Here is a 22,243-nt window from a genome sequence, read left to right as displayed (position 1 = left end):
AGCACCAACTATGTATTAAGCATCAGAAGTTGACAATTTAACCACTTGAAGCACCAAGAAATGGGGGCTCTCAGATACATGAACATGTATCCTGTAGTAATTCTTTTGTTTACTTTGTCACCATGCTAGTAAGAGTTTGAGTAACATACTAGCTCAGCATCATCTGAAACTCCATATGAAAACAAAATTCCATGCCTCAGAGTTCCTTTTACATACCTCAAAATCTTGACTACAACTTGTTAATTTGACCACTTTGGCTTACTCATAAACCTACTCATCATTTCAACTGCATAACATATGTCAAGCCTTGTGTTACACAAATATCTCAGACAACCAACCAACTATTTAAAGGTTGTAGCATCTACATCATCACCATGGGAAACAAAGTAGAGCTTATGATTTGTCTCAACAGGTGTGACTGCTGACTTACAATTCATCAACTTAAATCTCTTTAGTAGCTCAAGTTCATACTTCAACTGGTGCACAATAATTCCCTTCTTGGAATGCAAAATATCTATTCCTAGAAAATATATCATATTTTCAAGATCAGTCATATCAAATGCATTCATCAACACCTTCTTGAACTTGTTTATCTTAGAAGTACATCTCCTTGTCAGAAGCATGTCATCCACATAAAGACACACCAAAATCACATTCTCATCATAAGTATGTTGCACATACACACCATATTCCATTTCATATTTCTTGAACCTCATATGCTTGAAAAATGAATCAATCTTTAGATTACAAGCTCTTGGAGCTTGTCCCAACCCGTACAAGGCTTTATGCAGCTTGTACACAATCCCTTCTTTGTTCTTTTTAACAAATTCAGGTGGTTGTAACACATAAACTTCTCCTTGAAATGGACCATTAAGAAAAACATGACTTTACATCTAAGTGCATCAGAGGCCAATTCCTATTTGCAGCTATAAAAATAACCAACCTTATGGTTTCATGTCTAACGATAGGTGCAAACATTTCAAAATAGTCTAAACCAGACTTTTATAGGAATCCTCTAGCTAATAACCTTGCTGTATGCTTAGAAACTGAACCATTTGACTTCAACTTTATCTTGAAAACCCATCTCACACTAATGGCTTTCTTGTTCTGAGGTAGAAGAGTCAATTCCCATGTCTTGTTTCTCTCAATGACCTGAAGCTCTTCCTTCATGGAACTCACCCATGCTTTCTTCTTGAGAGCCTCATTAATGTTGTTGCAACATTCACTTTTAATGTTATGTTTTTCCCCAACTCATACTACATTATCAACTTTTGATTATAGTCATGCAACTTCAAGAGATTAGTCTTTGTGGTAAATGAATCACTTCCCCTTTGAATCAATCTTGGTATCTTGCAGTAACTTAAAATCTGCAAGTCTCCTTGGTAACTGTCTAACTCTTTATGGATTATATAAACCTTTAGAAGCATGACCACCTTCATAAGCTCCACCTTCATAAGCTCCACTTTCAGAAGTTCCACCTTCAGAGGCTGGATCACCTTTAGAGGTTGGATCACCTTCATCAGAGTCAGACTCACCATCAGAGTAAAGACATCTTCAGAGCTAGACTCACTTTCATAGTTAGAGTCATCTTCATATTCAAACTCTCCTTCATAGTCAGAATCACCTTCAGATGCAGAATTATCAAAGGTAGAATCTCCTTCAGAGGCAGAATCAGACTCTAGTGTTGACATTGCACTAGATTTGGATTAAGACTTGCTCAAATCCCATGTTTTCATTCCTTCACTATGACAATTTTGTTGACTTCAACTTTATTAGTGACTATACAATAGAGCTTATAAGCACATGCATTATGGTAACCTATAAGCAACATGACCTTGCTTCTGTTGTCTAATTTCTTTCTAGTAGCATTTGGTATATGTTTGTAACATTCTGAATCAAACACCTTGAAATGGATGACACTTTTCTTTCTTCCAATACACTTCTCAATATGAACTACTTCCTTTAACTTATTTGTTGGACATCAATTTAACATATATACTGAAGTAGCAATTGCTTCACCCCTATAATTGCTTTGGTAGATTCTTCTCCTTCAGCAGGCTCCTAGTCATGTCAAGCATAAATCTATTTCTCCTTTTAGCAAGACCATTATGTTGTGGATTATATAGAGCAGTTACCTTATGCTTAATACCATGTTCCTCACAAAACTTCTCGAAATCTGTTGAGTTGAGCTCACCTCCACCATCAGTTTTGAGGGTCTTGAACCTTTGTCCACTTTGATTTGCAGCCTTCACTTTGAACTTCTGGAACTCAGCAAACCTTCATGTTTGAACTTAATGAGTGCTACCCATGCCATTCTTGTGAAATCATCTACAAATGACACATAATACTTGTTCCCTCCAAGTGAAGGTACCTCAAATGGACCACATACATTAGAATGCACCACACCCAAATCATGAGTTTCTCTTGGAGGCATTTCTGTTGAGAATGGAAATCTTGGTTGTTTGCCTCTCATGCATATATTACATGAATTATTTGGTGCCACGATCTTAGGAATTCCATGAACCAGATTTTTTAAACTCATGTTGTCCTAAGCTTTTGTAGTTCAGATGTCCCAATATTTTGTGCTACAACTCACTTTACCCTTCAGTACTTCTTGCACTAAGGTATATTGAGTTTCTGTTGTTGCAACATTCACTTCGAATGTTCCATTTCTTCCCAGCTCAAACTTCATTATCATCTTCTTATTACAATCATACAACTTCAAGAGATTAGTCTTCATGGTAACTAAAAATCCTTTTTCAATCATCTGACCTACAATCATCATATTGTTATTCATGCCAGGAACATACCATACATCCTTGATCGGTACATTTTTTCCATTGCTCAACTTAACTCTGACATTTTCCATTCATTTAGCATTAAGATACTAATCATTAGCACATCAGATCTTGGTCCTCTTACCATAGTCAAAATCAACTAGTCATTGCTTGTTTCCAGTTAGGTGATTTGAGCAGCCACTGTCCATATATCACTAGTCTACCATTGATCCACCTACATTCACAGATACCATTAATAACACAAGTTCACCATTGATAACCTTTTCTGACTAGCAATCAACAACAAAATGGTCAAACTTATTGCAACTGTAGCACTATACCTTTCTCTTGTCAAACTTCACATATCCCTTATGAACATTCTGATGTTTCTTATCAGAATTGGAGAGTTTTGAATTTTGAACACCACCACCATTCTTCTTCTTGTTCTCTAAACATGCTTCCGTCAAATTCTTCTTGCTAGAAGGAGCTTTCAGAGTCTAAGCTTTCAGAGCCTATTCTAACTCTTGTTCATAGTTTCTTTCAATCATACGCAACTCTTGTGCCTCTAAACTACTCTAAAGCTCTTCAATTCTCATGGTGTTGGTTTCTTTAAAGTGTTATATAGCTACAAATATGTAATAAAATTGAGGAGTAAGTGATCTCAGTATCTTTTCAATTATTACTTATTCAGAGAGAGTTTCTCCACAAGACTTTATCTCATTAGTGACCATAATCACTTTGGAGATATAATCAGGTACCTTCTCATTGTTCTTCATGTTGAGATTCTCATATTTTTACATAGGGACTGAAGTTTAACCTTCTTTATTGATGTGTCACCATCATAGCCCGTACCAATGTATCCCATGTCGCCTTCGCCATTGTCAAAGCATTAACTTTCTCAAACACCTTTGTATCCATACACTGATGGATATAGAAGAAGAAGAAGAAGAAGAAGAAGAAGAAGTGTTGAACTTGATTACCTTTTAGTATGGAGAAGAAGAAAGAAGGGATATATGGATATAGAGAGATGTTAGGGTGTTGTGTTTTGAGCGAGACAACTATTCTTTGCTGAAGCTTGATAAATTCACTAATATATATATATATATATATATATATATATATATATATATATATATATATATATATATATGTAAAACTTATCACCACGGTTGGTAATAAAAACCGTGATAAAACGTTTGTACTATTCACAACGATTTATGGTACTAACCGTGGTGATAGGTATTTTAATTTTAATATATTTATTTATAAGAGTATATGGACAAGCCTTTATTGTAACGAAAAAAAATTGTTGGTGCTGGAATTCGAAGCATGTAAGTTTTCATCTATGGTTGTTATTCTAAAGTGTGATGAAATGTCTTTTAATAAAATAAAAATAAATTTAGATGCGTTAAGATGAGTTATTACTACGGTTGCTTAAACGATCGTAGTAATATGGTGTTACCAAAGGTATATTTTGTAGTAGTGATTATTCTTGAGAGAAAAAAGAGTAAAGTTCTCTGGCGATCAGTGGACCAGGGCATGCTATGGAGCAATGACGACCATGCACCCAAGGTCGACGTTGAGCATCCTCCAGAACCATTTGCTCTAAAAAAATTATGATTATCTGGGGTGTTTTTTCTTTTTTCCCTATACCAGAATGCGTATAACGAGAATACCTTCTCAAAGAATTGCCACTGGACACACGTGACAACGATTGTTGGTTACCTCCCACCATAATACGATTAGATGAAATCGGTCTCTCCATCTCGACCGAAGTACGAAGGATTAAAGAGGGACAATCTACAAATAGTCCTGCATTTATAGTCCTTCCTAAAGCCAACTCGTGAACATATTTTGAGAGTAAACGGATGACCCTAAGCATCCTTCTTATTTGAAGCATTGTCTTGTGACATTTCATCTTATATGCAAACAAGCAATCAAAGGAAATAAAGAAATGATCACCAGAGAATTATTAACATCAGGAAATTTATGTGTTATGTACCAAAAATGACATGCCTCTCCTTTCTAGTGGAGGTTTACACTGGCAAGTGCGTATCTATATACCACTTCTTTTGTTTCTTTGACCGCACCCTAGGAGGTGTGGCATCGTCAACAAAGCTCATAGTTTCCTAGTAGTCTATAAATTTCCTCTTCAAGTGGGTTTCTTCTTGAGACATGTCATATTAAAGATAGAAATAAAATCCATCCTCGTCCAAGAAGTGGCTCTTACACTTGAACGTTGGGAACCTATCTTTACATTTTGGAGGAAACCCAGATTGAATATCGTACATACTCGCATGGGCTTCTAGTGTGAGGGGAGTAAATTTAGGCCGACATATATGAATATCTATTAGAAAATACGCCAAATTATATATAAAAGGCCGTGTAGTCTGTTTAAAAATAGGTAAAAATAGATTATTTGAAAGCCTTAATGTTAAACATGATTTTAAATAGGATTTAAGGTCAAGCAAAACAAAAATCATATAATAGGCCATAGGAAGGGCTTAGGCCTTAATAGGTAATCACAGACCAGTCTCAAGTATTCTAAAGTCTGGTATGACTTATTCCCACCCTTACTTACTAATAAAGACATGTGCACCGTCTAAAGTTTCTTGACCCATTCACACAACTAAGTTGTCTCCCGTCAAATTTTGTGTTCCTAGACCAGAGCCCTCCATTAATTTTAGAGTTACTACCAACACCCAAAAAGAATGACCATGAGCATAAGCACGAGATTAAGATTCCAACTACCACCTATCCTCACCTTTTGTTAAGTCTTGTTCTCTTGCCTAAAATCATCTACAATAATATGGTTCATTAAGGACAAGTAAGGAAAGAAAAAACCTCTCGCGATGTCCCTAAGAGTGAGGAAACCAGCTAACCTTCCACTATCGATTAAAGATACTTCCATAATATCCTTCATAGCTGGATTTTCAAGAAACCCTGACAAATGTAAGACAAGTACAATAGAAAAAAGCACTTCAAATTGTTACCTTGAAAGATATGAGTTTGATGATTCGCGTTGGGAAGAGTTCTCATGAGAGGATGACGCGAAAACGTCAGAGCAATGGTTGATGGGAGATAACCGACGAAGACATAGGGCATCTGTAGAGAATGGAGGAAGAACTCTTGGAGTTTTACAAATAGAGAAAGTATGGATACTTAGCTAAAAACCCTTATATATATTCTTCAAAAAACTATTCGATTCTCGACAACATGTTTAGGAAAATGTACCCACACCACAACGATCGTGATCTCGCATCGAACTCTTCAAAATGCTTGAGTACTTAAGATAAAGAGACATCATTATTGACAATACTAGAGCCACATATTGCAATTCCCTAGTAAAGAAATGTGAGTTACAATGTAGACATTTAATGCACATGTTCCCAATGATATCAACCTTACAACTATCTCGCACTCTTCCAACCAAAGGTCGGATTAAGCGCTCAACTATGGCAAAATCCTTGTTCAAGCAAGCAGAAGTAAGGGCTTTTGGGGCATCTGTCATGGGCCACTTGCAAAGCCTATATGGGCCAAATACAAGCATAACATAGAGGAATATATATGACATCAATCAAGCTCAGAGTACACAATCACGACCCCCTGTCAAATTCCCTCCATCAAATTCAATCGAGCGACAATCCTCACAAGACGCCAGATCAACAGAGAGCGGTTCTCATAAAACTCTCCATTAAAGCTCTTCATGTGTCAAGTCTCAAGTATTCTATTCATTTTCACACTTACACTACATCTCATTCATTCATTGACTTGACATTAAACTATCAATCTTATAGGTCTACCCTGCTCCACTGTACCAAAAACTTCTCTATCAACAACTATTTTTATTCGAGAAATGAACAAATACTAATAAAAATTTCAATCCAAATATATTTATTCTGATTTATATCCTCTCTCTCACTCTCGCTAAAATATTTTCAAATATGTTTGTTTTCTTATTTATCCTCTCTCCACATAAATATTTCATATCATCTTTTACGTATGGGAATCATGTTGAATCAGATTAAATTCTTCATATAAATGTTCTTCTCAACATGGCGCACTTAGTTTTCCAATTAGCTTGGATTTCCCTCAAAAGTTTATCACGTGATTAATAATTCCAATGCTTTTGAGGTACAATAACGCTACACAAAAGAGACACTCTAATAAAATTTCCTATCCTTAATTGTAAAGAACATTATTTTTCTTTAATTATGGAGTTAAGGTTAGTGCCCTCTATAAAAATATTTAGTTCCCAAGTTTACAAAAACATTTATATGCTTGATAAACAAGAATATATGTAACTAACCTCAACATGTTAATATTTTGTAGTTAGTGTAAATATTATTTATCTCCATGTGATGTGATGCAGCTTGGTTACATATTCTATCTACCTATATTGATCAGTTTTTTTCATAAAGATTTTCGGATCAAAGTAGGAACAATCTCTTTTATCATAGGCACTTATCCTCTTCGATGCTTCACTGTATTTGTTTTCATAACGTCAAAATATATTCTCTAACTTTAATCCCTCTTTAAGTTAATCCGACTTGCTTCTCAGTGATAAAAAAAACTCAGATTCTATGCTTTTCACATGTACGTTCCTTGTGTAAAAATTGTGATACTCTTAATCGGCGGATATTATTGGACCGAGTCGCGGATTAGATCGACGTTTCGTGACAAAGCAATTGAACTGTGCGCCGCCTCCAAGATAAAATAACTCAATTCTATATTTACGATTGCTACTTACACGGTAGATAATCGGTCTAAAAATACACTCTTTGATTATACAAAAAACATTCAAATATGTTATAAAGAGCATTCGTAGTATCTGGTATAATTATCTGTCGTAATAATTTCTCAAACGAAAAGAAATTTCAATAATCACTAATACAAATAAGAGATTTAACAATAATTTTTTAGAGATTCAATACTTATTTTTTTCCGGTGTAATTGTTATCGGTATTATAAATATGATTTTTACACAAATTTTAAATGCATGCTAAATAGATTTAACACCGGTATTAAGCTAGTGTTATAAGTATTATAGATGAGTATTAAAACTAATATTTGATACGTTTTTACTCCTTAAAATGTGTAAAACTATATAAATCATACCTAGTTTTTCCAAAATCAACGACTAAAAGTTTAGTGGAGAATTTTTTATTAGAAACTAACTTATGATATCTGTTTCTACCTAAAATGGATGTAAAACGTTAATGACGTACCTATTTTGTCCAAAATTAGATGTTAAAAGTCTAACCTTGTTATTTGGTTAGAAACAAACATTTCACACCTATTTTTTTTCTTCTTAAATTAAGTTTATAACGTAGGTATCATACTCTTTCTTTCTTAAATTTGGTGTTATAAATTTCATCGAGTGTGATTTTAAACGAATTGAAATTTTCATAAATAAATACTATACTTTCATATCAAAATAAATTTGAGATCACATATAATAAATTATTCTAAACAGTGTAAACAATATCAAAATATCAAGATTAAATCTTATTAAGAAATAATGTAAATCCAAATTTGAAAGCAAAATTATGTTAAAAAAATGTTAATTTAAAAGTATACTAATTCCTATAAAACACCATTGTTTATATAATTCTTTGTTTCTTTATCTTCAATTTGATGTTGTTCTTCAACTATTTGCAAATAAGAATTGAGCCACAATTTGTTGGATATCATCAACATTTTTGTCATATGATAATGAATCGTTATATATATATATATATATATATATATATATATATATATATATATATATATATATATATATATATATATATATATATATATATATATATATATATATATATATATATATATATATATATATATATATATATATATATATATATATAAACAATAAAATAAGTTAAAAGAGAGTACATGTTAAAATATGAAATTATGTGTTTTACATATATATAAAACACCTTTAATCATTTGTTATTATTTCATATAATCCTTGAAATATTGTCTCGTTAATGTCAAACATATTTTTTTAATACATAATCACAAATTCAAATGTTGTTTTATGAGAGTGAGGAAGGAAAACCTCTAAAAAGAGTTTTTTTGTGTTTTTTAGAATGAAATAGGGAATTTTCTTATATAATGAGGTGAGCTAGATAAGATATCTCACATAAGTAATGTGAGACCACTATTAAAAAGAGCACATTTAACGTCGGAGCGAAATGCATTAAACCTCGGCTACATATGCGAGGTAACGAAATGTGTCATGAAAAATGTATATTTTACCTCTCAGTTTTAAAATAACCAACGGGTATGTGAAAAGATCATAGGTTCGATCTACAGAGAGACCTTTTTAGAATTCTGAAATGGCGAAAACACAAATCCCATCGATTTTGTAATTTCATCGACGGATATACCACATTTTCACCTCAGTTATCTAATAAAACTGAGGGGTGAAACAATTTTAAGTTTATTAAATCTAATGTGGATTGCTTATTTCACTAAACTCTATACTGAATATATAACTTCTCAAACTTGGTTAGGAAAATAACTATATGAACAATTGTATTATATTTGAAGAAAAACTTACATTAATTAGTGATTTTGAAGCATCCTGCAACTCATCATTCATCTCACATTGTTTTATGGTTAAAATCTCTCCAATGTTTCAAGTTCTTTATTAAACACTTCCTTTTCTATTAATTCATTCTTGAAAATATAAATTTCAATGCTTTGAAAAATGAACAAATATGGAATAAAGTTGAATGAAAACTAGAAGTATTTGAGAGATTTTAACAATAAAACAACATGAGATGAATGACGAGTTGTAGAATGCTAGAAAATCATTAATCAGTGTAAGATAAGTTTCATATACAACATAATTTTGCATATGATTATTTCCAAAATCAATTTACTACGCTATATGTTCAAAGAGGGGTTAGGGAAACAAACAACTGACATTAGATATAATAAACTCAACTCGACGAAATAAGACAAGAGCTACACAAAGAATTACAAAAAACATAAACTCAATATCAATATCAATCTAAAACTCAAAATCAATAACAAAAACTAAATTACATAATATAGATTTTCATAACTTTGGGTAGTAGAACAACTAAACAACAATAACAATAACATCAACAACTCAAAAACAACAGTTTACATTAAACAACAACTTAAAAAAACAATCTCTTAACAAAACTAAAACAACATCGTCAATAAACCTATAACATAAATCAGTTTATACGACAACAACAAGATTAAAGCTCCAGGTTTTAGGGACTTAACAACAACGTCAACAAACCTATAACTTAAGATTGTTTAAAAAACAACAACAATATTAAACCTCTAGAATTTAAGGTCTCAATAACTGGTCTCAACAGCAACAATATCAATAAACCTATAATATAAATTTGTTTAAACAACAACAATAACAACAAGGTAAAACCTCTAGGATTTTGGATCTTAACAACAACAATAACAATAAGAACAATATGAGTAGTGATGTTTGACGTACCAGATCTCTGAAGAAGAAGTAAAAGAAATTAATTTAGATCTCTAGAGAAGAAACAAGTGCACTAAACTAAACACATAACATCTTTGTATTGAAGATGATATATATATATATATATATATATATATATATATATATATATATATATATATATATATATATATATATATATATATATATATATATATATATATATATATATCAGAGAAACATATTCACCTTGGTTGGAAAGAAAACCGAGGTGAAAAGTAGCGTAATTTTAGATTAAAACTAAAATTTTCAAGAAGACGTCACTTTTAATGAGATAAAAACATAAACTGAGATTGATGGGATTCGAAGCATGTACACTGAGTAGGCTTTCCCCTTGGTTTTCAAAATAACCGACGAAATATATTATATATTTTATAAAAAAAAACAAGGTGCGTCCAGGAATTATACCTCGATTTTTCAATACGTGAGGTGAAATCACCGTCATGAAATGTATTATTTGTAGTAATGGACTAAGGAGTTTTTTCAAATTCATCTCCCTATATTTGAATATTGACATAATATTCCAAAAATTACAATATAGTAATTAATCACTGCCATGTTACTAATAAAAGAGTACTTTAACTTCTTCTTCTTATTTATATGCTTATAAGTATTATTCTCAAAATGGATTTGGTAACTTTAGGGAAGGAAAGTCACGATGACTTAGTGTATTTTCAATTAGGGATGATTGAAGAGATAAATAAATAAATAAAACATAATAGAGAGAGAGAGAGAGAGAGAGAGAAATTTATGGTAACTTTCCCTCTCCAAAGAAGTTGAAACCCTAAATGTTTCTTCCCTAGAGTAGTTGGACTTTTATATGCCCCGTGCAATGGCTATTCTCATTGAGGTGGTCTCTGAAACTATCAATGGATAGGCATGATCTTGTTGGAGGAGTTTTTCACTAGGGAGTATTGAACATTGTGAGACTTCTTTTTCTTTTTTGAGCAACACCTTTGTGAGAGACACACCACATATTCACCCAAAACCTTAAGGTGATATGTGGGTGGGCTCTCTAACTTATAAATTCTCAAGTCTCCACATTTCCAACCAATGTGGGACTATTATCCACACTACTCACATTTGATACATTCTCAACAGATCTTGTTTGCATAACTGAATATGAGATACGTGGTAGGACTTATTTGGTTTGAATACCCTCGATATAGTTTGGAAATCTTCGGGATATTAATGTTTCTAGATAACTTACTAATCTGCATGTTAGTTTTTAAGGATGAAATCAGAGAAGAATTACTATGTTGTATCATCCTAGTATGTCTATGTGAACACCTAATATATTTTGGCTCTAGATCTTGTTATTGGACTGATTTTGTACTTTTATTTATTTACTTTCTTGGTAGATGAGTTCAAATAGTTAGTTATTTAAATAGGTAATGAGTCTAAAAAATAGTATTAATGTGTGAAAAATATAAAAAAGTCGAAGATCAAAACAAAAATCAAAATGAAATTCCACGACGGTTGGTAACCATCGCAATATTCAGGTTACGTCAGTTCCCTGACCGTCGTGAAAGAGAATGACAGTTGGTGTGACGATTTTGACAACCATCGCAATACAGCCTCGTGACGCACGTTTCTGGGGCGGAGATGCAACTGTCCTAACATGCAAATTACGGCAGTTATAACCATCGTAATCTACTAAAATGAACCGTCGCAATTTGCCAATTTTCTTATGGTGGGTGAAAATGTTTCACATACCTGAAATGTGATGGAGAAGTCAAATGAACGAGTTTCATGTTTCCTTTCCTTACATCGTTTATATAATTTATTTTAATTTAAAATAAAAAAGGAGTTGAACCTTTCACCGGTGCTAGTTTTCCCAACCTTGGGAATGTAATATTTTTTAATTTAAAATAAAAAAGGAGTAGAATAACTTTTCACCTCGGGTCAATTTTACCAATTATGAAAAAAAGATTAACTTATTTTGTCTATAAAAGATCTCTCCTCATTCACCTTTGCTATAAACCTAACTTATTTTGTCTTTCATTAACAAAACTCTACTTCTTACCTAAACCAAACTCGAAAACATAATTTATTCCATAAATCAAACTCAAAAACATCACTTCATGTTGTGTTGTTGTATCAATGACGTTGAAGATGCTAAAATAGTATCTTAAAAATTTTGATTTGAAAATTAATGTCAAGTTTCACTTTATCAAGTAAATAACATGCTTGGACCTTAACATTAATCTTTAAAGTCAAAGTTTTCAAGATAGTAAAATATTGAGAAGATATTGCAACCCAAAAAAATGGAGAATGATATAAAATTGGAAAGGAAACAACAAATTGTGGTGTTTCCTTTTCAATTTCTTCTCATTCATTATTTTATTTTTATAATATAAGTCATTTGTTCTCAATGTTGTTAAAACTGACCGAAGAGAAACGTGACTTAAAAATAAATATAAATAAAACTGTTAGTATTAAGATTGGGAACCTGTCTCTAAGATACATTTCTCGATTTTTTACAAAAATAACCCACTTTTTCAAGGAAATTCCCAAAATACCCCTAGTTTCAAAAAAAATCTCAAACTACCCCACTTTTAGGAGGAGGCGCCAATTCAATTAACGACTCCTCTTAAGTACTTGAATGGAGGTGCCAATTGGATTGGCTAGGGTACATGCCCTAGCCAATCCAATTGGCGCCCATGTGTATAAGTTGATAGGAGGCGCCAATTGGATTGGCACCTCAGTGTAAAATGCAAATTTTTTTGGTAAATGGTATACGTGATAGATAAATTTGAAATAGGACCAATTGATATTAATAAAATTTTCCGTTTACACAAAAAAGCCTAATGGTGATGACCGGGATCACCTAACCGACCTCCGGTCCCACATCCTCTAGCTACCCTAACCCGTGACCCTAACCCACGTTGATGATTCAGTACCGGTGTTTGAGCATCTGAGGGGCCAGAAGCGTCACTACCAACTACAGGAGAAGGCCCGTTGAGGTAGTCAGACAAGTCGGCATAGTCTTCAGTATGCATCGATGGTGTACTGCCGTAGCTGAGCTCATGACCCATGCTAGAGAAGTTGGGTTGTGGTTGACTCATTGATGGGCGACCAGGGAGGTTGAAGGGAGACATGGGTGTGAATGATGCGTCGAGGAAAGGTTGGAAAGGTTGTTGGGGTGTTTGGTAGAGATAGGGTTGTTGGATGTTTTGGTTTTGTGAGGTTTGGGCTTCTTGGCTATGGTATGAGGAGGGGCGGTTGGTGTTGAATGATCGTTGGGTGTTCTGGCTAAGGCGACTTTGGTAGGGTGATGGGGTGGGTGCGAAGCGATGTTGGGTCTCAGGTTGATGGTCAATTTGTTGGTGGTGGAATGGGGTATGCTCTTGGTATTAGGGTTGGGTGTATGGCATATTTTGGTTGTATGTTTGTGTGTTGGTTGAACGGAACGTTTGACGGACAGGGGGTTGTGTGTATCCGGTCTGACATTGTTGTTGGGGGTTTGATGTTGAGATGTCAGGTGTGTAAGTCATCTGGTGTGGGTCGTACAAGTACATATCCTCAGCAATGAACTGAAAATCAACCGATATGTACCAAGCCATATAAGTACGACTTGGTTTTTCTTCAGTTGGCATGACTGCGACAGTTAAGACATGGTCATGGCGATGCTTTCATTTGCGACACTCCGATCTTGCGAAGCTTTACCATGGGTTGAAGTTCCATTGGTCGTTAACTTTGCGCATATGCCATTCTTCTAGGCTAGTTGAGGGATCTGGGAAGTTTTTGGGCATACCGAACTGCAACTTCACACTATCACTGTTGTGCATCTCCACAGTTGTGAACCGTATGATTGGTGTGCATGCAGTCCATACGGCCGCGTCTTCAGCGTTGACCTCATGGTCATGATCCAAATTAAGGTATGGACGCCAAATGAACTAAAATATGAAAGAAGATAGGATTATAATCTAGGTAGAAGAAGTTAACAAAATATAACGAAATAATTAAGTTATTATCCTTACGTCTGTCGGTCGAAGGTGATCCAACAGATTGCGATACTGAGTAATACAGTGTCTTGAACATCTGTTGTAACTCATACCACGTGCAGACCATCTACACCAAAAAGTCAAAAAAATATTAGTTAGAGACAATAATCTTTAAACAAGTAAGTAAAGATATAACAATTAAACAACTTACTTTTGTGCATACGGAAATGTGAAAGGGTTGTTGTTGACGGGTGCTAGGGAAGGTAGTCTTGACCAACCCCATGCTTGTAGCGAAACATCACATCCAGAAAATGTAGATGTGTCTTTGTGTGAGTTTTTGCACAAGGAGATATAGAGATAGGCTAGACAAGCAGATCCCCAACTGTAACTTCTTATTCTATCTATATGTCTAAGTAAAGGTAAATACATAATATGCATGTTATAACCACTACCTTCGGGAAATAAAAACGAGCCAATTAACAGCATAATGTAACACCTAGTTTTTATTATTCGAGCATCTTCGGTAGAATGCTCATCTAAGTATAAACTATTATAGTACGACTTAAGGAATGAAAGTAGTATACCTTGACCTCTTGCGTTATCATCTAAGAAATCAGTCTCCAATAGATCCATGCAAATTGAATTTGCATAGTTGGTTTTACCATTAACATCCTTACCTTCAATGGGCAGTCCCAAAAGTATGTAGACGTCTTCTAACGTCACGATACACTCACCGGTTGGGAACCAAAATGTGTGTGTCTCTGGTCGCCATCTTTCTCATAAAGCTAGAATGAATTTGTTATCTACGGACCAAGACAAAATCTTGCTTATATGACCAAAACTGGCGAGTTCAACATAAGGTTGAATCATCGGATCCATATGGATATATTCGTGGACCCGAGTTCGGAACCTTGATACATCCTATAAAAGAAAGAACAAAAAAATTGACTAAGTTGGTATGTTAAAATAAAAGGGGGTTGGTGAAGATGAAATAAAAAAAGTTAACAAAAGAAAAAACTTACATATGTTGCGATGTTTGCAAGCGTTCCTCTATGTGATTCGCCCATTGTGAGGATAGACATTTTGTCGGGGGTTGGTGCAGATGAAACTACAAGAAGTTGTTGCAGATGAAATTGTAGAAGAAGTATTGTAGAAGAAGTAGTGAGAGTGATGGTGTGGAAGAAATGTTGATGGAGTGGATGTATTTATAGGCAAATGAATGGGAGAATGAAAAGTTGTGCTTGCAAGGTGTCGCCATTTAAATTGGCTCCTCCATTGGGACATGCATGCAAGACCTAAGTCTGATTGCTTGGTTTCGAGGTCTGCGTGCATGCTTTGACAAGGTGTCGCCAATTGGATTGGCGCCCATGTGCAAGGAATGAATGGGGGCGCCAATTCATTTGGAGTGTGTGTTTGCATGTCTGACACGTGGTTGTCCTCTCTCTTGCATGCTGAACATGTCACTTCTTAGTAGCTTGCATGGTTGAGACATCATTTCATAGTAGCATGCATGTGCGACATGTCACTTCGAACTAGCTTGCATGTGCGACACGTCACTCCGAACTAGCTAGCATGTGAGACACTTCACTCCCTTATTTAAGTGTCTTACTATCAACATCCAAGACACTTCACTCACATTCATCTACAACAAGAAAATAGTTTTCATCTGCACAATATCATCTTCACCAAAATACAGTGTCAACATTCACTGCAACGGTGAAACATACGAGTCTGAGTTATATGGTTTTTGTTTTCGAAACACTAATACCATTAGACTTACGATCAAGAGAAATGCAACCTTCTTGCATTTGAAAAAAAGAATACAATCTTGTATAGGATCGGGTATTGTGTCAAAGATCACGTATCAAAATCCAATATTTTTTTAGAATAGTCAATGCAAGTTTTTCCCCCTTAAGGTACGAGATGATGAAGATGTTGAATACATGTTTGTTAGTCATGAACATTCAGGCTGCAACTGTATTGAGTTGTACATTACTCTCCAACCATGTATACCATCTCAGCAGTCTCAAATAACCAGTCAGGATGAATCTGGTGAATTTGATCCATAATGGTCAGATGACGTCAACCTAGAAGCAGAAGTAGAAGTGGACGTCGTTGATGAAGAAGAAGAGGAGACCGAGATACAGGTTAATCACATGCTGAACAACGACATTAAAGATGATGATCAACCACCACCAATACCTCCTAGTCATGTCTACAATCCGCCTCAACATATGACAAATATGGATCTGCACGACGATGAAACATCCAACAGTGTTTTCTATAATCTGTACCCGAGATCAGAAGGCGAATTAAAGGTGGGAGATATGTTTCGTACCAAAGAAGAATGTGTTCTAGCTATCAAAAAATTCCACATGAACAACTATGTTGATTTTACAGTGAAACGCACTGATTGTAGAAGGTATGTTATCGAATATCATAACATACTTTGTAAGTTTCGTTTGGATGTGTCTTACAAAAAGAAAAACGACTCTTGGGAGATCGCTTCAATAGACCCACCTCACAGTTGCATTGCAACTAACGTTGAACAAGATCACCGTAAACTAAGTGTTGCATTGATATGTCAATACATTCTGCCGTTGGTTAGTAAAGACCCATCAGTGAAGGTGAGTATAATTTTATCCCATATCAGAACAACATATAATTATACTCCATCTTACAAGAAAGCCTGGATTGCAAGGACAAAGGCTGTTGAACAAGTATTCGGCAACTGGGAGGATTCATACAAGGAATTGCCACGGTTTTTATGGGCACTAAAAACATATGTCCCAGGAACTATTGCAATTATGAAGACATTGCCAGCAATGATGCCAGACGGAACTTGTGCTACAGGTAATAGAATCTTTCACCGTCTCTTTTGGGCATTTGACCCGTGCATCAAAGGTTTCGCATTCTGCAAACCTATTATTCAAATTGATGGCACTTGGTTATACGGAAAATACAAGGGTACTTTGCTCATGGCGGTTGCACAAGACGGCAACAACAATGTCTTTCCCATTGCCTTTGCTCTGGTTGAAGGTGAAACGGCTGGTGGATGGGGTTTCTTTCTTCGACATCTCAGAACGCATATGGCTCCACAAGCCAATCTTTGTTTGATTTCTGATAGACATGCTGCCATTGAGAGTTCTGATAGACATGCTTCCATTGAGAGTGCCTACAACAACCATGACAATGGATGACATGATCCTCCTTCTACCCATGTCTATTGCATCAGACACATTGCACAAAACTTCATGCGTGCTATAAAAGATAGGAATCTTCGCAAGAAGGTGGTAAATGTTGGGTATGCATTTCTCCACAGTTATTAAAAATGTCCGAAGAAGAAAGTAATTTAATTTCAATTTTAAAATAAATAAAAAAACACTTTATTTCTCCAGAGTCGGAATCATTGACCAAGAGGACATGACATGACACACTTGATTTTTTTTCAACAATCACAATAAATTAATTATCCTAATTTTTTTTTAGCAATCTTATAAATAGTTATGGTCAATATCACTTCTCCCTATAATAAATGGAATATTTTCTAACAAATTTTTACCTTGGCCAATAAATTCATTGAAGTAAAATCTATTTCGTAAGACGTCTATGTGATTGATGAATGTTCTTTAGCCACTAGCAATTCAAACGAGTATAAAAAGAAACAAATATGAGTTAATTGAATCTTTATCAAAATTATTGGAGTCTATGGTAATCACTAAAATTATATACTCAATCAAAACACATTAGAATATAGCATTAGACGTATAAAAATTCGATCAGTGAAACATACTGAAAATAAAGAAGTCATAAAGTCTAACATGAAGAGCAATGTATCCCACATTTTTATAAAGTTGGTAGAAATGAATTTCTCATTCTACTATCCATCTCAAGTGACGCACACTATCTATAGAAGACCTCTACAAAGTGTTGGGACAAAAAGGAATAAGATAAATTGAATATGGTTAACTAAAAATAACCACACACAAAAAAAACTACGGTTAACTAGCACTAAAAAAATCACTGCCTATGTTGTGAAGAGCAAGAACCTTCATTTTCTTGAACAAGTACAAGGTTGTCATTTTCTTTGTCAATGATGTACAAAAGTGTAGGAGTAGCCAAGAATGTTGGTTTCTCATTCCCAGCCATAATGACTAGGATTTTCTCTTCGTAGACCTTGATGGGTTCCTTAGTTTGAGGGTCACTTTCTTTGTTGTCCAAGTCATCATCATCTTGGCTGTTGTTCCTACAATAAGAGCAAGTTAGTGCCAACAATGCCAATGCTATGAGACCCATAATAACAGCTAGACCTCCAAAGAGATATGGGATTGGAGTGTGCCATAAAGAACTTGTGTTGGGGTGTGTGTTTAGCATTGTGGGGGGTATGCTCCTCATTTTCTCTTCTTTCTAATTTGTTCTAGTAAAACAAAACCTTTTTTTTTGTTAGGAAAAGGAAAGAGAGCTTGAGAAACAAGAAATGAAGTAGGGTATTTATAATGGCCAAAATTCATGAAGAGGAAGATTAATTGAAGAGACATTAGATAATAATAAGAGAGAAAGTTGATTCACCTCTTTGAGTTGTAACTGTAGCCAACTTGTTAAATAGATTTTATCATATCTATCTACTTATTGATTATGAATTTTTCTCCTTACACAAATTTCTTAGCTGGAACATTTCTATGGTTTTGTTTCTTCAAACATAATTTAAGAATATTGTGTCGATAGTGTAAGAATAAATTGAGATCAGAGAGAAGTAGAGTGCAGGTGTTTGATATGTCTCCACCTCAACGAGACAAGATGCTATCATGAGACAATCGTATTGTCAAGAGTGGGGATCATAAAATAAAGTTGTTTTATAATCATAATGATTCTTTCGGAATATATAATGGACAAGTATGAATGAGGCAATGTCAATATTCTTTAAATTTTTCCATCACTACTTGCACTTCACCTGAAAATAAAGAAGAAAAAAGGTAATGAAGAAATAGACATTTATGTGCATTAAGAGAGCCGGACAGGGTTCTTGGGCCCCACCCAAGGCTACAATGAGGTATTAGTTGGAAAAACGACATGGTTTGAAGGAAGTTAGGTTAGAAGTAATGTTTTAAAAATCGGATCGAATCGGTTGGTTCAATTCGTTGAATCGGGAACCGGAGATGAATTTGGTTGAATTAATCTTTCAAAACCGTTAGTGAGTCAAAACCGAAGTAAAACCGAAAAAACCGGATTGAACCGTCAAAAACCATTTGAACCAAAAATCGGAGCCGATTTTGTAAAACTGTCTGTTTCAAAAAAATTCATCAAATTGACCATTTTTAATTTTTTTATTATAAATTTTAATATGTCAATATCAATACTTAAAATACATTCTCAATCACAAAAAAAAATCATAATTTTTTACAATCAAACAAACTTCTAAGTTTTATCATCATTATAGTTTTTCTTTGGACCACACTTTATCATCATCACGCCGTCTCTTTCAAACATAGTCACGATATTTAACTCAATATTGATTGTCGTTCAAGTCAATATTCTTTGTTGTTGTCAATTAAGATTTATTTGTCCAACGCCCACCGAAGATTCCACATATGCATATTGACAAAGAAAATAAGAAGAAAGATTGTAAAGAGACCTTCTTGATTCATCAATGCGTTGATGAGACGCACTTTGGGAAGATTGCAGGCCCTGTAATTTTGCAAGAAGCGTGGAAGATCTTGGAGAAATTCAATGAAGGCGCAAAGCAATTGAAGAAGGTGATATTACAAACGATGAGGCATTAATACAAGTTGATGCAAATGGAGAATAATGAAAAGATAGTTGAATTATTCAATATAATTATCACTCACACAAATGCCATGAAGAATTGTGGTGAGAAAGTTTCAAATCAAATAATGGTAGAAAAATTTCTAAGAACACTCAGTCTCAAATTCTTTAATGGCTACATTGTTGTAGCCATTGAAGAATCCAAGAAACTTGAAGAATTAAAGAAAGAAGAACTTCAAGGTTTTCTCGAGGTGCATCTCGAGGTGCATGAGAAGAGACTCATTGAAAGAAGTTCAGATAAGCTTAGTGATCAATAAGTCATGCAGGCTTATACCTCAGGAATATGAGGTTATAACTCCAAAGGAAATGGGAGAGATTCTAGAGGTGGCTTTGAAAGAAACATTCAAAGCCAAGATCAATTAAAGATTGATCAAGATCAACTAGAAAGCTCAAATAGAAGAGGGAGTTGCAATAATTAGCGATGAAAGAAAAAGGTTGTTGATAGAAAAAAATTAAATGTTTCACATGTAATCAGATTGGATATTTTTCCACATAATGTTTAGCTACAGCAAGTCTCGTTGATCATCGAGGGAGTCAATCAAATTTTGATCATCAGACACACATAGACAAATAAGATAATGAAGCAAATCCTGAAGAACGACCTTTGATGTTGATGATGATCACCAATCCAGAATCTCATAACTATGAAACTTGGTATATAGATATTGGGTGTTCAAATCACATGACAGGTCATCGTGATTGGCTTGTTAGTTTTTATGCAAAGAAGAAAAGCATAATAAGGTTTGAAGACAACAGAATTATCCATGATGAGGGTGTTGGGGATGTGTTAGTCACAAAACAAGATGGAAGGAAAGTCGTGATCTCAGATGTGCTTTATGTTCCTGGAATGAAGAGTAACTTTATCAGTATGTGCAACTCTTGGAAGCTTGATATGGCGACCTATATATGCATATCTATTAGAAAATATGCCAAATAATATATAAAAAAGGATGTGTGGTCTATTTAAAAATAGGTAAAATGGATTATTTGAAAGCCTTAATGTTAGATATGCTTTAAGGTTAGACCAAACTTTTAAAAAAGTCAGGTATGGTCAGGCCAAAAAAATCCAATAATAGGTCATAGGTCAGACTCAAACCTTAAAAATTAATCGAAGGTCTGGGGTGACCTACTCCCACCCCTAGTTACCAGTAAAGACGGATGCAACGTCTAAAGCTTCTTGTTCCACTCACAAAACTGAGTTGTCTCTTGGAAAATTTTGTGTTCCTAGATTAGAGTCGTCCATTATAAAGTTACTTTCAACACACAAAAAAGAGCGACCATGAGCATAAGCATGAGACTTAGATTCCAACTACCACCTCACTTCACCGTATATAGGGTCGCAATTAAAAGCAAGATAATATGCTTTGATATAGGTATAACCTCTGCGCTCCTATTTGAAATCATATACATCAATGAGGTTCTTAAAGGACAAGGATGGAAACATAAAACTGAAGGAGAAGAGCGATCCAAAACGCAGCGGAATTTAAAAATTCTCCTTTAGTGATCCTTACGAATGGGCATGATCAGTGATAGAATCGTTATCTCTTATGGCGATTGTAACCTTTGATGCAGATCTATGTTAGATGCCCAAAAGTGCTTATTTGAGCTATCATATGTGGGCATCTTTCACTCTTTTGCCTTGCTAAAATTGTCAAAATCACATTTGTTTTACATGGAATGCGTTACATTGATAAACAAGCTTGGTGCCTTTGATGTGTGTGTTATTGTGCAGGAAAGGCATGAATTAATTGATGATAAAGACACAAGAGAATTGGCAAAGGAACCAAAGAAAAGGAGCATTTCATCTGCCTGCTCGCTAGGCGAGGCTGTGGCGAAGAATGGGTTCGCTAGGCGAGCTCCTGGCGAACAGCTCCAGTAAATTAGCAAATTAATTCGCTAGGCGAGCTCAAGGCGAAGTTTGCAGCGAATTCATTCTGTTTTGGTGAAAAGTGCTGCCAACACTCACTCGCTAGGCGAGGCTCTAGCGAGTCCCCAGCGAGCATTCCAGTAGCAAACCTTCTCAACCTCGCTGGGGCGAGCTTGAAGCGTTTCCTTCGCTAGGCGAAGGTATGTTCGCTAGGCGAACATGACAGTTCACCAGCGCCCTGTTTTCTCTGGGCGCAGGGGCCTTTTTTGCTCATATTTGACCTTCGCTAGGCAAGCCATTCTGC

General features: G+C 34.8%; 1 protein-coding gene across 1 annotated transcript; it reads right to left on the bottom strand.

Annotated features, from left to right (window-relative positions):
• Window positions 1-18,103: 18,103 nt before the first annotated feature.
• Window positions 18,104-18,684, bottom strand: LOC127096642 (protein GLUTAMINE DUMPER 5). Its single transcript, XM_051035190.1, has one exon. It carries the CDS (start codon window positions 18,642-18,644, stop codon window positions 18,270-18,272), a length of 375 nt encoding a protein of 124 aa, XP_050891147.1. The 5' UTR covers window positions 18,645-18,684; the 3' UTR covers window positions 18,104-18,269.
• Between the last annotated feature and the right edge of the window lie 3,559 nt (window positions 18,685-22,243).

Source organism: Lathyrus oleraceus, chromosome 6 (assembly GCF_024323335.1).
Source record: "Lathyrus oleraceus cultivar Zhongwan6 chromosome 6, CAAS_Psat_ZW6_1.0, whole genome shotgun sequence".
NCBI classification, from domain to species: Eukaryota; Viridiplantae; Streptophyta; class Magnoliopsida; order Fabales; family Fabaceae; genus Lathyrus; species Lathyrus oleraceus.
The sequence above is the reverse complement of the archived record's forward strand: the minus strand, read 5'-3'. Positions and strand labels throughout refer to the sequence as shown.

What these genes read in the sequence shown, in the direction of transcription:
- LOC127096642 (XM_051035190.1), bottom strand. Translation starts at nt 18,644, where the DNA reads ATGAGGAGCATACCCCCCACAATGCTAAACACACACCCCAACACAAGT.